Genomic DNA, 15,106 nt, shown 5'->3' with positions numbered 1-15,106 from the left:
AAATTAGCTCAATACACATTGGGAAGGGATGTAACATCCAAGAGGGCTTGGTGCATAGGAAGTGCCCAATAAACACATCGAATGAATGAATGACTTTTGTTCAGGAACTTTTCTGCCCATAATTTCCTGATTGAAAGTCCTGCTGGATAATATTCAAAATAAACCATGTACAATTTATAGTTGCCAACTGATTAACTTTAAGGATATGTCTTTAAAACTGACAGAGCGCATTAATTATGGATGACAAAATGAATAGTTGTCTCTGTGTTGATACATCCCAGAGTTCATCTCCTGGTTTGTTTGACTTTCCTCAGAGTATTAGAGAACATCAGGAGTATTTTTGTTTTGTTTTTCTTTTAAGCCATAGTTGATGGGAACAAAAAAATAAATTCAATCATTTTTTTTTAACTCTTCAATGCCTGTCATGTTTTTGTGTTTGCCCTGACGAAGTAAGCCACGACTGACAAATGTCCATTGTTACGAACAGTTGCCTGCTGTTGTTTATTAGCTTTTTGGTCTGTTGCACATGTAAACTGGCTTACACACAAACACATACATCTCCATCTACTGTGTTTACCAAGCATTAATTTATAAGGCATTACCAATTATGTTAAGCAGAAATTTTGGATCTCAGAAAGCTGTTGATTTTTCTCTAAAATTGTTATTTTGTAAGTAAAATGGATTTTGTAATTTAAAAATCTCATTTTTTCCCCTTTCCTTTAAAGATTCAGGTTCTTACAGATTTAGGATTTTTTTCTGAAGCCTTTTATGAGATATCCCAGATTTTTTATGGAAAAAACATGCCTTCCTCGGTACCCTCTGGCTGTAAGGCTCCTGGAAAAGTAAAGGTAAATCTTCTGGTCTGATTCAAAGCCATTTCTTTACTTTTTGAAGGCAACATTCCTCAGATTTAGGGAATGCTTCCACAAAAGTGTATTTATAAGTCTCTGGTGCTGCAGACTTCTTTGTTAAGCCTGGTTGTTAGCTAACAGTAGGCTCTTACAAGGTTTCATTCGTTTGGAAGGGAAGGATGTCATGTGGGGCAGTACAGCACTGGAGTCAGTTTTTATAATGGAATTCTGTCTCTGTGTTACAGATGGTCTCAGTGGACCTATCAGCCACTACCTCTTAGATTTGGGCATCTGATCTGATAATTTCTGGTTAATGTTGTTTGTCAAAGCGGTCTCTTCTCATGTTTTATTTGGATATTTTGATTTATATAATTTTATACCAGAGTGTTAAACATGCATTGTTCAAATTATATTTATAAATGAGATCATTGAAACATCCTTGAAAATGAATACTGGCATTTATATTTAAATCAGAGTGAGCTTTTATTTTCTTGTTTTGGGTTTCATGAGAATCACTGTGTGATCTTGCAGACGTTTGGACCCTGGTGATCCAGCAGTAAAGGAAATAGGAGGTAACAAGTCAGTTTCCTGGGGAAGCTGTTATGTGTGAGGAGTGACACTGACAGACACGGTACTTACTGGGGGGATTCAATTTGGAAGGCCTAGAAGAAGTTGGGAAATAGGCTATTAGTCTTGAAAATAACTTGTATAAGCTGACATTAAATATACATACATTGCACTCATTACTTCAGTGTATTCCCCTGAAATGTCATTGCTTAATGCTCAGTATGACTGCTACAGCATTATAATTTGTTGTACCAGGATAAGTGTGAGGTTATCTAGAGATAAGCCTAAGTGGGACATTCAGTAGGCAATAGGATACAACTGTGTGTGTATGTATATGTATATACATCCCCATCTCTATCTCTTTCTGTATCTGTCTAGAGAGAAAAGAGTCAATTGGTTTTTTGCTCATTTTTTTTTGGCATGAACTAACTCATCTTCTCACCTGGGTTAAATTAACAGTATTTTCTTTCTTGCTTCTCAGCCAACAGCCTTTCCCTGTTGTAAATAATTTGCATTTTGTTATTAAAACTATATTTAACTCATTTAAATATTTTATCGAGTGCTTACTAAATACAGGCACTATTTTAACCATGGGGTTCAACCAGTAAAAAGATAAATGGAGTTATTGCCTTCCTGGGAGCATGTTACTTTCAGACAGCCCAGTGAAGAAGACAAACGATAAACCTATTAAGCTCATAAATATGTCAGGTGATGATGTATCATGAGGGACAGTCAGGCTGAGCTGAGGGGACAGAGAATGACCAGGGCAGTGAGTTTTATTCAAAGTGGTTTGGGAAGTCTCTCTAGTAAGGGAGTTTTGAGGGTGAAAGATTTGAGGGAAAAACCTTCCAACGAGGAGGAAGTGCAAGGATAAAGGTCTTGAGGGGAGATGCCTGCAAAATGTGGTTGAGAAAAACCAAGGAGGCCAAGTGATACTGGTAAAATAAAGAGGAGGAGCAGACAGCAGGACGCAAGAGTTACGGTCCTGTAGGACCTCATAGGGCTTGGTGAGGAACCAGTGTTTATTCTAAATAAAATGGAAAACCTCATAGGGTTTTGGGCAGAGGAATGACAGGATAGAGATTACTAGTCAAAGGACCACTTTGCTTGATGTTTGGAGAATAGACTGTGGATGAACATGGGTTTAATAGGAAAAACAGGTAGAAGGTCTTGGCAAATAATCTGAGTGAGATGTGGCAATCGTTGGAGTAATAGTGGTGGAAGGATCGAAAAGTGATCTCTCTGGAGGAGTTGGATCCTAGTAAATTTGGGAGCATTGGGTTAGAGGTTTAAAATCAAGGGACTGGATGAAATCAGCTGGAGCAGAAAGAGAAAAACAGAAGTCAGAGGACTAAACCTTAGGGTCATCCACATTTAGAGCCCAGGAAAATGAGAAGGAAAGAGAAACCTGTGGGGTAAAATGAGAAACAAGAGAGAGGAGAGAGTTTTTTGGTTTTTTGGTGTTTGTTTTTGTTATTTTTGTATTTATTTTTGTTATTGTTTTGTAATTTTTACAGGTAAATTCCCAACTTCACTTTTATTAACCAGTCTTCATAAGAGAAAAGTATAGGTCTTTCAATGGATTGTGACTTTAAATTTTGTGTTCTCAAAGTTAATTTGAAACTTTCTAGCTTCAGTTGGGAATTTAAAAAGTATAATTTAAAGAGGAAACACATTCAGGGTTTATAATTAAAATAGATGCCAATGTTATTAGGCTGGGGGCTAGTTGTTTAAAGAAAGGATTAATTAATTAGATTTTAGTTGTAAAAGAAGTAACTGAAAAAGTCTTATAGATCACTACTGGACTTTTCACAGGCTTTTTAAGAAACTTTATCTCTTAACATGATACTCATAATAGGATTCTGCTCTTATCACCAAATCTAAAGTCCAATCATCAAGTCTCTTCCAATTATATCACCAAAGGTCTTCCCCCAGATTCAGTTATTTACTTTTCAATGGATTAGAGAAGATGCAAGATATCTTCAAAAGAGGGGAAAAAAATGTAACACTTGCCAACACTTTATTCTAGTAAGAGCTATATGTGATATCTTGGTTTAGAGGTCCCTCAAACCCCTCAGGTCCTAAGATAAGGAACTGCGAGCAAGTGGTATATTTGGGAGGTGATTCCGAGGAGAATGGTGAGTGCGTGGGTAAGTCAGATAGGAAGGGAGGAGAACCATTGCAGAGCACTAATGAGGTCCCTGCATGGGTACTGGGGCCCTCAGAGAGACCGGGGGAACAATCTTGTGCTTATTGGAATGCCTTGTTCCCTGCGCTTCCAGCCTCTTCTGAACACTTTTGTGGCCACAGAACACCCTCAAGCAAAGACATACAGGTACTTTAAGTAGGGTACTGGCCATATGTGAATATCCTATCCACAGAAGCTGCTGGTGATTTCCAGGTGACCAAGGGGTAATGGATGGGGCATCAGTATTGACATCTTCAAAAAAGGACCTTCCATACCAAAAGGAATGCACCCTGTTCGATGATCCATCTTTTGTGGTGAAAAAATGGAATGTTTCCTAATGTGACATTGTATTTAGAGCCAAACATACAACAGGTCATTCTCAACAAACAAAGAGAAACACAAAAAGAGTTACTCTGAAAAGTAATATGATTTTATCTCAAACTGGCAAAGATTCTTCTAAGTGATAATACTCTTATGACTCAGCAATTGTGCTTCCAGGAATCTATCCAAAGAGGATCATCAGAAATACAGGCAAAATAGCTACGTGTTACTTAAACTAGGGCTGAATGGCAGGACAGAAATCAGCATGAGTCCACCTTGATGTCTAACAAAAGGAAAGGAGTTAAGTTATTCTGCTTCATTCATAGGATAGAACATTACCTACCTATAAAACTGAGGTTTACAAATGACTAAATAGTATGGAAAATGAGTATGATATAATGTTTAATGAAAAGGAATACAAACACATATATATATAAATTTAGAATATGTCAAAAAGAAATTGGTAGTAAAGACATCAAAATATTAACACTGACAACCTAAAAGAAGTTGACTTATGTATAATTTTTACTTTCTTCTTTATTCTACACTTGCTTTTCTGACTAGAGTATTACATTTTTTTACGTATACTTTCATGTATTACTTTTACTTTTTCAATAAGAAGTATCACTTTTACAATAAAAATTATATTTAAAATACTTTTAGAAGACAGTAACAGTTTCATATAAAAATGATGTTTTTGTTCCTAATGTTAATCTTTTATATATTGACAGATATTTCAATCATTTGACTCAGGAAAACCTCTTACTAGTAGAGAAAATATGCAGGTAAGGATAACAATGTTTTATAAAAGTTGAATATTTAAGAAGGATAATTTTGAGTCATTTCAATCTATTTGGTAGATGTAACCCTTGTTTTTTAAAAAAATCTCCTATGTAATATGCTCTTCTATTTCTAGTAATGGGGTTTTATCTCCAAATGCTGAGGTCTAAGGTAGGATTGCATCACACAGATCTTGTTTTCCAGTTGGGCAAATATCGGTTATGGGTTGTAAATTTTTCAACTATGTATGTGTATTCATTTTGTTTATCTAGCCATGTCAAGTATCTAATTTTAATATTTATCTTGATTACCTAAATGAGAATGGCTGACTTCGATTGTAAGAAAAGGATTTTGTGTGTTTTGCTATTACCTCACTTGTTCAATACTATTTTTCCTCACATCCTTTCTCCAGTCTGAGACTGCCTCTCAGTATCTCCAATGGTTTTCTTTTTTTCCTTTAGTGAAAATTTTAAAAATTACAAAAATAAAAAAAAGTTTATTGAGAAATAATTGGCATATAACATTGTGTAAACTTAAGGTGTTTGAATAGTTTGATACATTTTCATACTGCAATATGCTTACCACTGTAGTGCTAGCTAATGGAAGATTTTCATATGACATTTTCACAAGAAACTCCTCTCACATTCCAGTGTCCTTTACAAAGAGAGGACTAGACTGCCCATCTCAGTATGTTTGTTCCTGTTAGTAATTGAATGACTGGGATTTCAGTTTTTGATAACCTAGTAGCATTTAAATATCTTTCTTGTTTGTTTCAAGTGTTTACATAAATTGTTAGTTAACTAGAATTGTAGTAGAATATTAGTTTCAGGAGTAGGATTTAGTGATTCATCACTTACATATAACACCCAGTGCGCGTGACATGTGCCCTCCTTAACCCACGCCACCCATTTAGCCCATCCCTCACCCCACCTCCTCTCCAGCAACCCTCCGGGTATTCTCTATAGTTAAGAGTCTGTTTAATGGTTCAGCGCTCACACTTCCCTCCCCCTGTTCATCTGTTTTGTATCTTAATTCCCACCTATGAATGAAATCATATGATATTTGTCTTTCTCTGCTTATTTCACTGAGGATAATACTCTCTAGCTCCACCCACGTCATGTAGCATTTAAATATCTTGAAATCATTTCTTAAAACCTTAGGAGTTTCATCCGTCAGCCCACTAGAAAGTGTGAGAATGGAGGAGTGCTAGTGCAGCCATTGTTAAGGGGTTACAGACAGGTGGGGCATTCACACAGCCAGGTGTTAGTGTAGAGAGACAGGTGCACGTCATTTTAATTTTTTTAAATGCTAGGAAACAGCATTCTGTTTCATTGAGCTATTTGTATTAAATAATTTTGAGAAACATTTCTCAATATTGCTTTATAGTCTTCCATAATTTTGATAGGCATTATAGCCACATTTTATTAAATGTAATCCTACTACTTTTCCATTATTGTTCATGTTATTCCACAAACTTCGCTTTTAATTATGCTTCATATGATTCATTGTTTGGCCTTAAAATTTGTTTTGATTTATAAGCAAGTTGCCTGAAATGAAAGAATCAGTATTAGGAAGATACACATACATATTCACATTTTGTTTCAGTGTTCCAAGACCTTCGGATGTTTAAGAATATTTATTTCTTTGCAGTTATAAATTCCAGGGAATCCTAAAAAAACTTCTTTAAGGAGGGTTTTTGGGCATAAAAAGAATGTCTGCATGATCATTTCTTTTTAAACAAAAGAGACTGGCAGTATAACAGAAAGCCGACTTCTATTAGCTAATTAATTAAAAGAGAACTGTTGGTCTGCTTGAGACTTTTCAGATTACACTTTATATTTTCTGTAAAGGGGGAGAGAAATGAGTGTTAAATAGCACTACTAATTAATCTTCTTTTGATCCTCAAGTGTTTGTGTGTAATTGTCAAGGCTCATTAAGACACTGTTTGCTAGGGAGAAAAAAGAAAAGAGAAAAACCTTTTCCCCTCCTATTACACCCCAAACCAATCTGAAGTTTCTCCCCCTCCCCCGATACAGAACGTCAGCCATTTCCCTAGTATGTGTTTGTTGCCTGCTCAGACTTAGTGCTGTTCCATGTCTGGTTCTTCTACATGTAGTGATTTTCACCCTTTAGAAGAGAGTAGAAAATGAACAATAGCACTAGACCTTTCCACGGCCAATATTGCCTCAAACTCTCCCAAACAATGAGATTTTTCTTCATGTAAGGCAAGTAGCTTCTTTCTCTTCTAGAATAGACAGCCCAACACATGAAATTATTAATTAACAAATACTGTTAATTCAACACATATTTAGTAAGAGCATATTGTGTGCTCTCATTCTGGTGCTGTCAAAGGAACATTTCAGTCAGTCAGCAGCAGACAAATTCCAAACCCTCAGGAAGCTTAAATTTTAGTGGGAAAAACAATAATAAGCCTGATATATAAGTGAACATTATAATTAAGTAAATTATATAGTAAGTTAGAATGTGAACCATGCTAAGGGAGAGAATAAATCCAGAAGCAAATAAGGGGATTGGAAGCAACTTACTGGAGCTAGGTTGGGGCTTGTAATTTTAAATGAGGTAATCAAGTTAGTCTTCACTGACATGGCATTTGTGAATAGGTAAAGGTACAAGTTTAGGAAATCTAGAAGTTTAGGAACCATCTGGAAGAGAGCGTAGTGAGTACAAAGGCCTTAGGGGCCGGATTGCCTAGCTTGATGAGGGGCATCTTAGTGTGGCTAATAGTTGTGTGGATGATGCAAAAGCAGTAGGAGACAGGGTCGGAAGGGTGAAGGGGGGCCAGTTTGAGAAGAGCCTTGTAGGGTCTTTGTAACTTAGATTCTTCTGAACAGCATGGGGAGTCACTGGAAGGTTTGGAGCAGAGGCGTGGCCTGATCTACCTGTTTAAAGGGATCACTTTAGCTGATCTTTTGAGCCTACTGTGTGCTAGATACTGCTCCAGTACTGTTAATCGTTATCAGTCAATTAGCAATACAGACAAACTCCCAGCCTTCAGAAGGCTTGTATTTGTGTGTGTGTGTGTGTGTGTGTGTGTGTGTGTGTGTGTGTGTATGGTTGTGAGGAGGCTAGGAATACAGTTTTAGGCATGTTGAGCTTGAGATATCTCCTAAATATTTAAGTGGACTATTTGAGTCAGAAGTTGATTTGACTTTAGAAGAGATATTGGAGCTGGAAAGAAAAACCCGGGATTTCATCAGCATTTAGATGAAACTAAAACCATGAGGCTGTTTAAGATCATCTAAAGGGGAATAAAAGAGATCATCTAAGGGGATGGAGTAAGGAGAGGGAAGAGAATCAAGCCCTGAGGCACTCTGGTGTTAAAAATATAGGAGAAGAAGAAAAAGAAGCAACAAAGACTGAAAAGGAATGACTGACAGGTTAGGGAAGAAACCAAGAGAATGTGGTGATTTGAAAGTTAAGAGAAATATTTTCAAAAGAGAAATTGATTAATAGTGCCGTATTTTGCAGATGAATCAAGCTCCATAACTCACTGAGTCTTAAACATGCATCTTTTTTTCACATTTAGTAGCTCTGAAATTAGAATGCATTTTATAGTTGAGGGCATGTGATGGCTTAAAAGATAATGATGTCTTAGATTAAAACTAAAATGGCATATGAGGACTAAGAATTCATTACTGATCTAAGGTAAGTATAGGCCACTGGTGACCTTGACCAAAGGGTTTCAGTGTATCAAAAGAGTGGGTTTAAAAACAAACAAAAGGAGAGAAATTGGAATTTTGAGAATTCTTTGGATCATTGCTATTAAGGGGAGTGAGAATTTAGGTAGTAGCTGGAGAAGGGAGTCAAGGCAGACAGAATTTTTGTTTTTTGAAGATGGAAGAGAAGATAGCGTGGCTATGTGCTGATGAGAATGTCTGCAGCAAGGGAACATTTATGATGTAGGAGAGAATGGCTGGGTAGACCAGTGGGGAGAAGATCAATAATCTAAGGGGCAGGAAGGGAGGCAGGGTGATGGGGCAGGTGCTTGGGTGGGTGGGAGAATGGAGTATAGGTCTGTGGACACTACTCTGCTTCAGTTTTCTCTTTTAAGGAGAAGAAGCAAGGTCATTAGCTGGGAGGAGCATGGGGAGGAAGGGTCAGAATTTCAAAACAGTATGAAAAGTTTGTCTAGGAGAGAGGGAGAGTGTATGGACTAGGAAAATGTAGGATGATGACCAGGTCGTACTGAGGTTTGGTCAGGATTTTAAAGTGGGCTGGCTTAGCCTGACTGCATGCTTTCCTTCAGCCTTCTTTAGCTGCAGGTGCACACCTAAAGGAGGTCCAGTGTTGGATTTTACCATGGCTGTTTTGCCAAGAAAGTGTATGTGCACAGGAGAGGGACCAGGGAGTTGATAGAAGGTGTACACCAGGGGGAGTTCTAATGATTGAGCTCAGAATCTAAGCTGGGTACGGAGCATACTTGTTATCCATGCTTCCCCTGCTCCTGTCCTAGTACCTCTTATTTACTCATGTGAAAGCAGAACAGCCGGGTGTGCATGGCTGATGAGCTTTTGTGGGTTCTTTATTTTGATAAAGCGTCCCCTCCCTTGCTCTCAGCACCAGGTTCACTCATGTGACTGAGCTGGGCTCATGAGGCACAGGTCACAAACTGGTGGGGAATGGTGGAAGCACATAGAACTCCTGGGATTGTTTTGACATTATACGTCTCTTGCGATAGACCTGCCATTTATGGCACCTCGTGTCTATCCTATATTCCATCATCTAACACCAAATGAGGAATGCAAAAGGGGATGAAAACTAATATTACCTAAAAACAGTATTTTACTGATTTCCTTTGTTTTCTTCCTTCTTTTCTTTTCTTTCTTTCTTTTTTTTTTTAGGCACTTGATGAATTAATAAGTAAAGGATTACCTCTAATTCTGGTTACAGTTGGCCAACGACATCTCTTAAATAAGTTTTCTTTTGTTAAAGCATACTTCTTAATAAGTGTGGCTGCAACAATAAATTGTGTCCCAGAAAATTCAATGAAAACAATCTACCATGGACTTACTTCTGAGAAGAGTAGAGGAAACCTTCCAAACTTGAAAGGTAATCTTTTGCTTTATTTTTTGCTTTTTTTTTTCTCCTTTTTCACCAGCCATTCCCACTCCACTCCTAGTAATCCATATGAACAGTCTAGTATATATTCTTCCATATTTTTCTCTAATCTCAATGACACACATATGTTAGGTATATGTATATCCATTTATAAATATCAGTATTCATACACTTTTTCATATATATATGTACAAAATAGGATTTGTCATTGATTTATAAAAAATATATTATACATTTTTCTGCATCTTGTGTTTTTTATCAGAAAAACTTCACTAAAACCACTTTAAGTCAATTGCTTTGTTTGTTCTGCTATTCTGGTTATATAATATTCTATGCTGTGAATATCTCATGATTTATTCAACCATTCCATTATTGATGTGCATTCACTGTGTTTCTAGGGAGCCATGTCGAAGTTCTATGTTCTATATATCCATATCATATAGTGTATATTTCTATGGGGTAAGATGCCCATGTATGGGATTTATAGGTCACAATGTATATGTATTTTTCACCTGTATTGGATGTTACCCTAAGAATAGTTTGTTTTTCACCATAAGGCATGGTGTTAACTGTTGGTTTTTTATAGATATTCTTTATCAGGCAGGGGAATTTCTTTCTTATTCCTGGTTTGTTGAATGATTTTATTTTAAAAGAGTATTGCATTTTATTTAGTGCTTTTCTTGCATCTATTAAGATGATTCTATGTTTTTTTAGTTACGTCATATTAGTCACCATACAGTACATTATTAGTTTTTGATGTAGTATTCCATGATTCATTGTTTGCATAAAACACCAAATAAACAAAGAGGCAACACTCCAGAATGAGAGAAGATACATGCAAGTGACACTGCAAAGATCTGATCTCCAAGGCCAGAATTTTTAAAAATTCTGATGCCATATTGCAGTAATTGATTTTTAAAAAATATTTTATTTATCTATTTGACTCAGAAAGACATAACGAGAGAGGAAACACAAGCAGGGGGAGTGGGAGACAGAGAAGCAGGCTTTCTGCTGAGCAAGGAGCCCGATGTGGGGCTTGATCCCAGGACCCTGGGACTGTGACCTGAGCTGAAGGCAGCCGCTTAACTACGGAGCCACCCACTATCTAAAGTAATTGATTTTTGAATGTTTAAACCAGCCTTGCATTCTTGGACTAATTCCCATTTAGTCATGGTGTATAAATTCTTTTTATACGTTGCTGGATTCTGATTGCTACTATTTTGAAGATTTTTACATCCTTATTCACAACAGATATTGGTCTGTAGTTTTCATTTCTTGTTTTATCTTTGTCCAGTTTGGATATTGGAATAATACTGTCTCTTTTTAAAATGTAACTTTTATTATTATTTGGGTATGATGAGGCCAACAGATCAGGAGATTATGGCCATGAAAAACATAGTTTGTTATTTAATCCTCCAAGAAGAAGGGCAGGCTACTACCTAGAAGGACCACACAGAGAAGCACCAGGGTCACCTAGAGGCAAAGAGAGCAGGAGGAAAATGTGGATCAAACTCTTCCTACCATCTCTTATGTTCAGATACATCTCCCAGGGTGCTTCCATACCTGTCTCCAGGCATTTATTTTTATAGTTTTCTGTCTCTCCCTTATGGGAGAAAAAAAAAAAGCCCCAGATCTTTCTGCTGGGACTTTCCCTATTCTTAAGTCTTCTTTCATACTCAGCTGACCTCTCACTCCAGAGCCCCCTAATTTAAGAGAAGAGTCAGATAGGTAGGAGTTGGAAGAAAAGGGGAAGGAAAGTGTGTTCAATTCCATGTTATTTTAGACTTCCTCTTCCCCCTTGACAAAGTTAGTCTCTTTGGATGGGTATTTTTTGCAGTAATTCCCAGTTGTGGTTTTTTTTTACTCTCTCTCTCTTCTGTAGTCTAGCAGTCAGGTTTACTAAAGCAGGCAGAGTCTGTGATTTAAATTATCTCAGTTCTCCCTGGCTCAGAATAAGGACAATCTTCAGATCATGGTGGGTATTTTGAGATCCTTGGGAATTGTGGGTTGTGCTATTCCAAAAGTCTCACTCTCTGCTCTTAATATGAGATGCTTATGCAAATCAGTAAAACTGACATTTCCAAAATCTTACTGAAATGTTATAAATATCTGAAAGAACCAAAATACTTTGGGGACCTGAAGGGGTCCTGTGATCCCAGGGGAAGAACTACTACTCTGTTTCAGTAGCCAATAATTTAAAGAATATCACCAAGCATCCTAAAGATCCTTTCAGAATTGTCTGATTTGTTGTAAAAGTCATTCTTAGTCTTTGAATATGTGATATTTAGGGACCATTTGATAAAATAGTGTTTCTAATTATCATTGTGGGTTTTTTAAAATATGAAATTTATGGATGGTGTCCCAACCAATGATGAGTTTGATAAACTAGAATTAATATATAAAGCTAACCACAGATATCCTTAGTTCTTCCAAAATTTTGTGCCTTATAGAGCTAAGTTTAAAGGATGATGGAAGTTCACTTGGTCAGCTTGCAAAGGTGAAAGATGACTTCACTTTTAGGACAGTGAAGGTAAGTTTGGAAATTTTTTCAAATCATACTAAATTGGTTACCAAAACATCCAGTATTAAGCCCTGCACAGTCTCAGGATTGTGTTTGCTCTTGGGAGACCAAGTAGCTTTTCTTGCATAAGCGTGGATTGAGGTCAGAGATGGAGTGTACTCCTCATGAGAAAATAAGATGCCCAGAGGTTGTCAGACTTCGACTCTGCAGCCTGATTAAAGCACTGTAGAGTTTTCCATGCCCTGTTTCACATTTCCTAATGTTAATAGTGATGACAACAGCACCACAAACAGTTACCATTTATTCAGTGCTTACAACATGACAGGCACTTTGCATGATTAATTTTTACAACTCTGTGAGGTAGGCATTAATCATTTTTGAGCTATGTTGTGCTGAACCATGAAAAAATTGAGGCTTAGAAAAAAATTCACTAATACAATGCACCTAATAAAATACAGATGGTGTTCTTAACCATTATACTAAGCTGCCCTATTACTTATATAATATTTACTGCTCTGTACAAACAAGTATTTAGAAACCTGTTTCTTGAAAGATTGGCTGGTCCCTTTGTTTGCCATACTAAGTTGCTATTTACTATTGATTGTCTATTGTAAAATCTCATTATCTTCAGATTACCAGTTAGGTGACCATAGTTTAACTTGAAATACAGTCAATCCTCATTATTCACAGATTCAGTATTTGCTAATTTGCCTATCTGCTAAAATTTACTTATAACTCCAAAATTGATCCTCATGGCTCATTTGTGGTCATTTGTGAACATCACAGAGCACAGAAAAATTTAAGTTGCCTACATTCCCACCTGAGTTGGACAAGAAATGTTCTTTTTATTTCTACCCTCATACTGTAAACAAGGGTCCTTTCCATGGTCTATTTATTGTCACTTTTTTTTCATTTTTATGCTTTTCATTGGTGATTTCACTATTTGAAATGGCCTCTAATTATAGTGCTGAAATTCTGTTTAGTATTCCTAAATGTAAGAAGACTGTGATGTGCTTTATGGAGAAAATAAATGTGTTCCATAAGCTCCAGTCAAACATGAGTTTTATAGCCAATAGCTGTGAGTTCAAGGGTAGCGAATTTACCGTATGTATTAAATAATGTGTCCTTAAATATAAACACACATTAAACAAAGTAATGTGTGGATACTTTGGCAAAAGTGTTGTGACCCAAGGCCCACAGGAACCTATCATTGTATTTCCTGTAGGAGCAATACTTCAGTATTTGCTAATTCAGTATTTGCAGCCACTTTATAGATGAGTTCCAGTGCTATGAGTAATGATCATTGGCTGTACATACCATAAAGGGTAACTGTTACACATGCTTACTCTTGCCATTACTCTCCTTTTCATTTCCTGTTGCCTTTTTCCTGTTTGCTGAGCACTCTTCTCTGATAATTATGTTCAGACTTCCTATCTGGTATTCCATTTATTGTTGCTTTTCTCAGTACATGAAAAACACCTGGCTGAATAAGAATGTGATATTACTTATATTGTTTCTGAACTTACATGATTACGTGATGCTCTTTCTTCAGTTAATTTTACTGTCAGAAGCTGAGGACAGGCTAAACCTCCTTGTGTCAGAGGTGGAGCCTCTAGGCCATAAGAACCTCTCTCACTGTTCTGCTGGTGAGTTGGAGATTGTGGTGGAGGCCAGGCTTCAGCTGGCTGCAATCGCCCTGCAGAGACATAGGGCAGCATACAGGTGAGTCTTTTCAGGCACAGAAGAGAATTTCTTCCTCACCCTAATTTGTCAAGTACACCTTATTTTATGTGCATTTTATAAATTCCATATTAATAGAGCTTACTTGTGTTTTATTTTTCAGGGAAGCTTTCATATAGTATTACCCTTAAAATGACAGTTCTAAACAAAATGATTGCTTTATTAAAGCATACAGCTAAGATGTTTTATATAGAGGATGAGCAAACTAACAGAGCTTTGCTTTTAAATTTTATTTATTTATATATTTATTTTTTAATTTTAACTCCAGTATAGTTAATATTAAAAACAAGCTCTATTATTAAAAAGTAACATTTTCTGAACTATATTTTGCTGAACAATTTAAGAAACAGTTTTGGGTGGATGATATCTAAATGTTATGCAATTGTTAGTATCAGAACTTTCATTTGGCTTGTTCATTGATTCATTCATTTACCTAACAAGCATCCATTAACTACTTCATTGTTAGCTCCGATCTAGACACCGAGGATATAATGATGAATAGAATATAGTTCCTGTATCCAAATGCTGAAAGATATATAAACAATTAAGTGGGATAATAAAAAAATATATAGACCTATATTTTCAAGAACTTCTCGTATCATTTGCGGTAACTATCTCTGTCATGAGGCCCTCTGACATTTCAGTAATGATTCTTTGAATAATGCACAAGTTTATTATCTTAACATTCATTAATTCATTCAAAAAATAATTTTGGGGGCCTACAATATGCTAGCCACTATTCTAAATTCTTGAGGTATATCAATATCCCAATACTGGATAGATACTATATAGAAAAATATTTAACAATATTGAAAACAATTATACTCTCATGGAGTTTTCAAGAGGTAATAAAGGTTGACAGTAAACTGTGAACTTCATAAGTAAGTAAATTACATAGTGTGGTCAAAAATGATACATGATAGGGAGAAGTCAGGAGTAGAGATGGGGGATGAGGCGGAGCCATCATTTTAGTATTGTGTGGTTATAATATAGGGTATGACTCCAATTTGATGTTCAGTGGCTGAGAGATTTTAAGCCCCACCACTCCCCTTTCTGCCC

At 36.5% G+C, this 15,106-nt stretch overlaps 1 protein-coding gene across 1 annotated transcript in view; it reads left to right on the top strand.

Moving 5' to 3' along the window:
- CFAP54 (cilia and flagella associated protein 54) overlaps positions 1–15,106 on the top strand; it is a 322,605-nt gene that overhangs the window by 212,077 nt on the left and 95,422 nt on the right. Inside the window, exons 47-51 of the mRNA XM_044227472.1 lie at positions 726–848; positions 4,659–4,712; positions 9,570–9,777; positions 12,237–12,316; positions 13,860–14,029. Of these exons, the coding sequence (XP_044083407.1) occupies positions 726–848; positions 4,659–4,712; positions 9,570–9,777; positions 12,237–12,316; positions 13,860–14,029 (635 nt within the window). The remainder of the gene's footprint in view (positions 1–725; positions 849–4,658; positions 4,713–9,569; positions 9,778–12,236; positions 12,317–13,859; positions 14,030–15,106) is intronic.

This window comes from Neovison vison, chromosome 12, assembly GCF_020171115.1.
Source record: "Neovison vison isolate M4711 chromosome 12, ASM_NN_V1, whole genome shotgun sequence".
Classification (NCBI taxonomy): domain Eukaryota; kingdom Metazoa; phylum Chordata; class Mammalia; order Carnivora; family Mustelidae; genus Neogale; species Neogale vison.
Note: the sequence above shows the minus strand (reverse complement) of the source record. Positions and strands in the feature narration are given on the sequence as shown.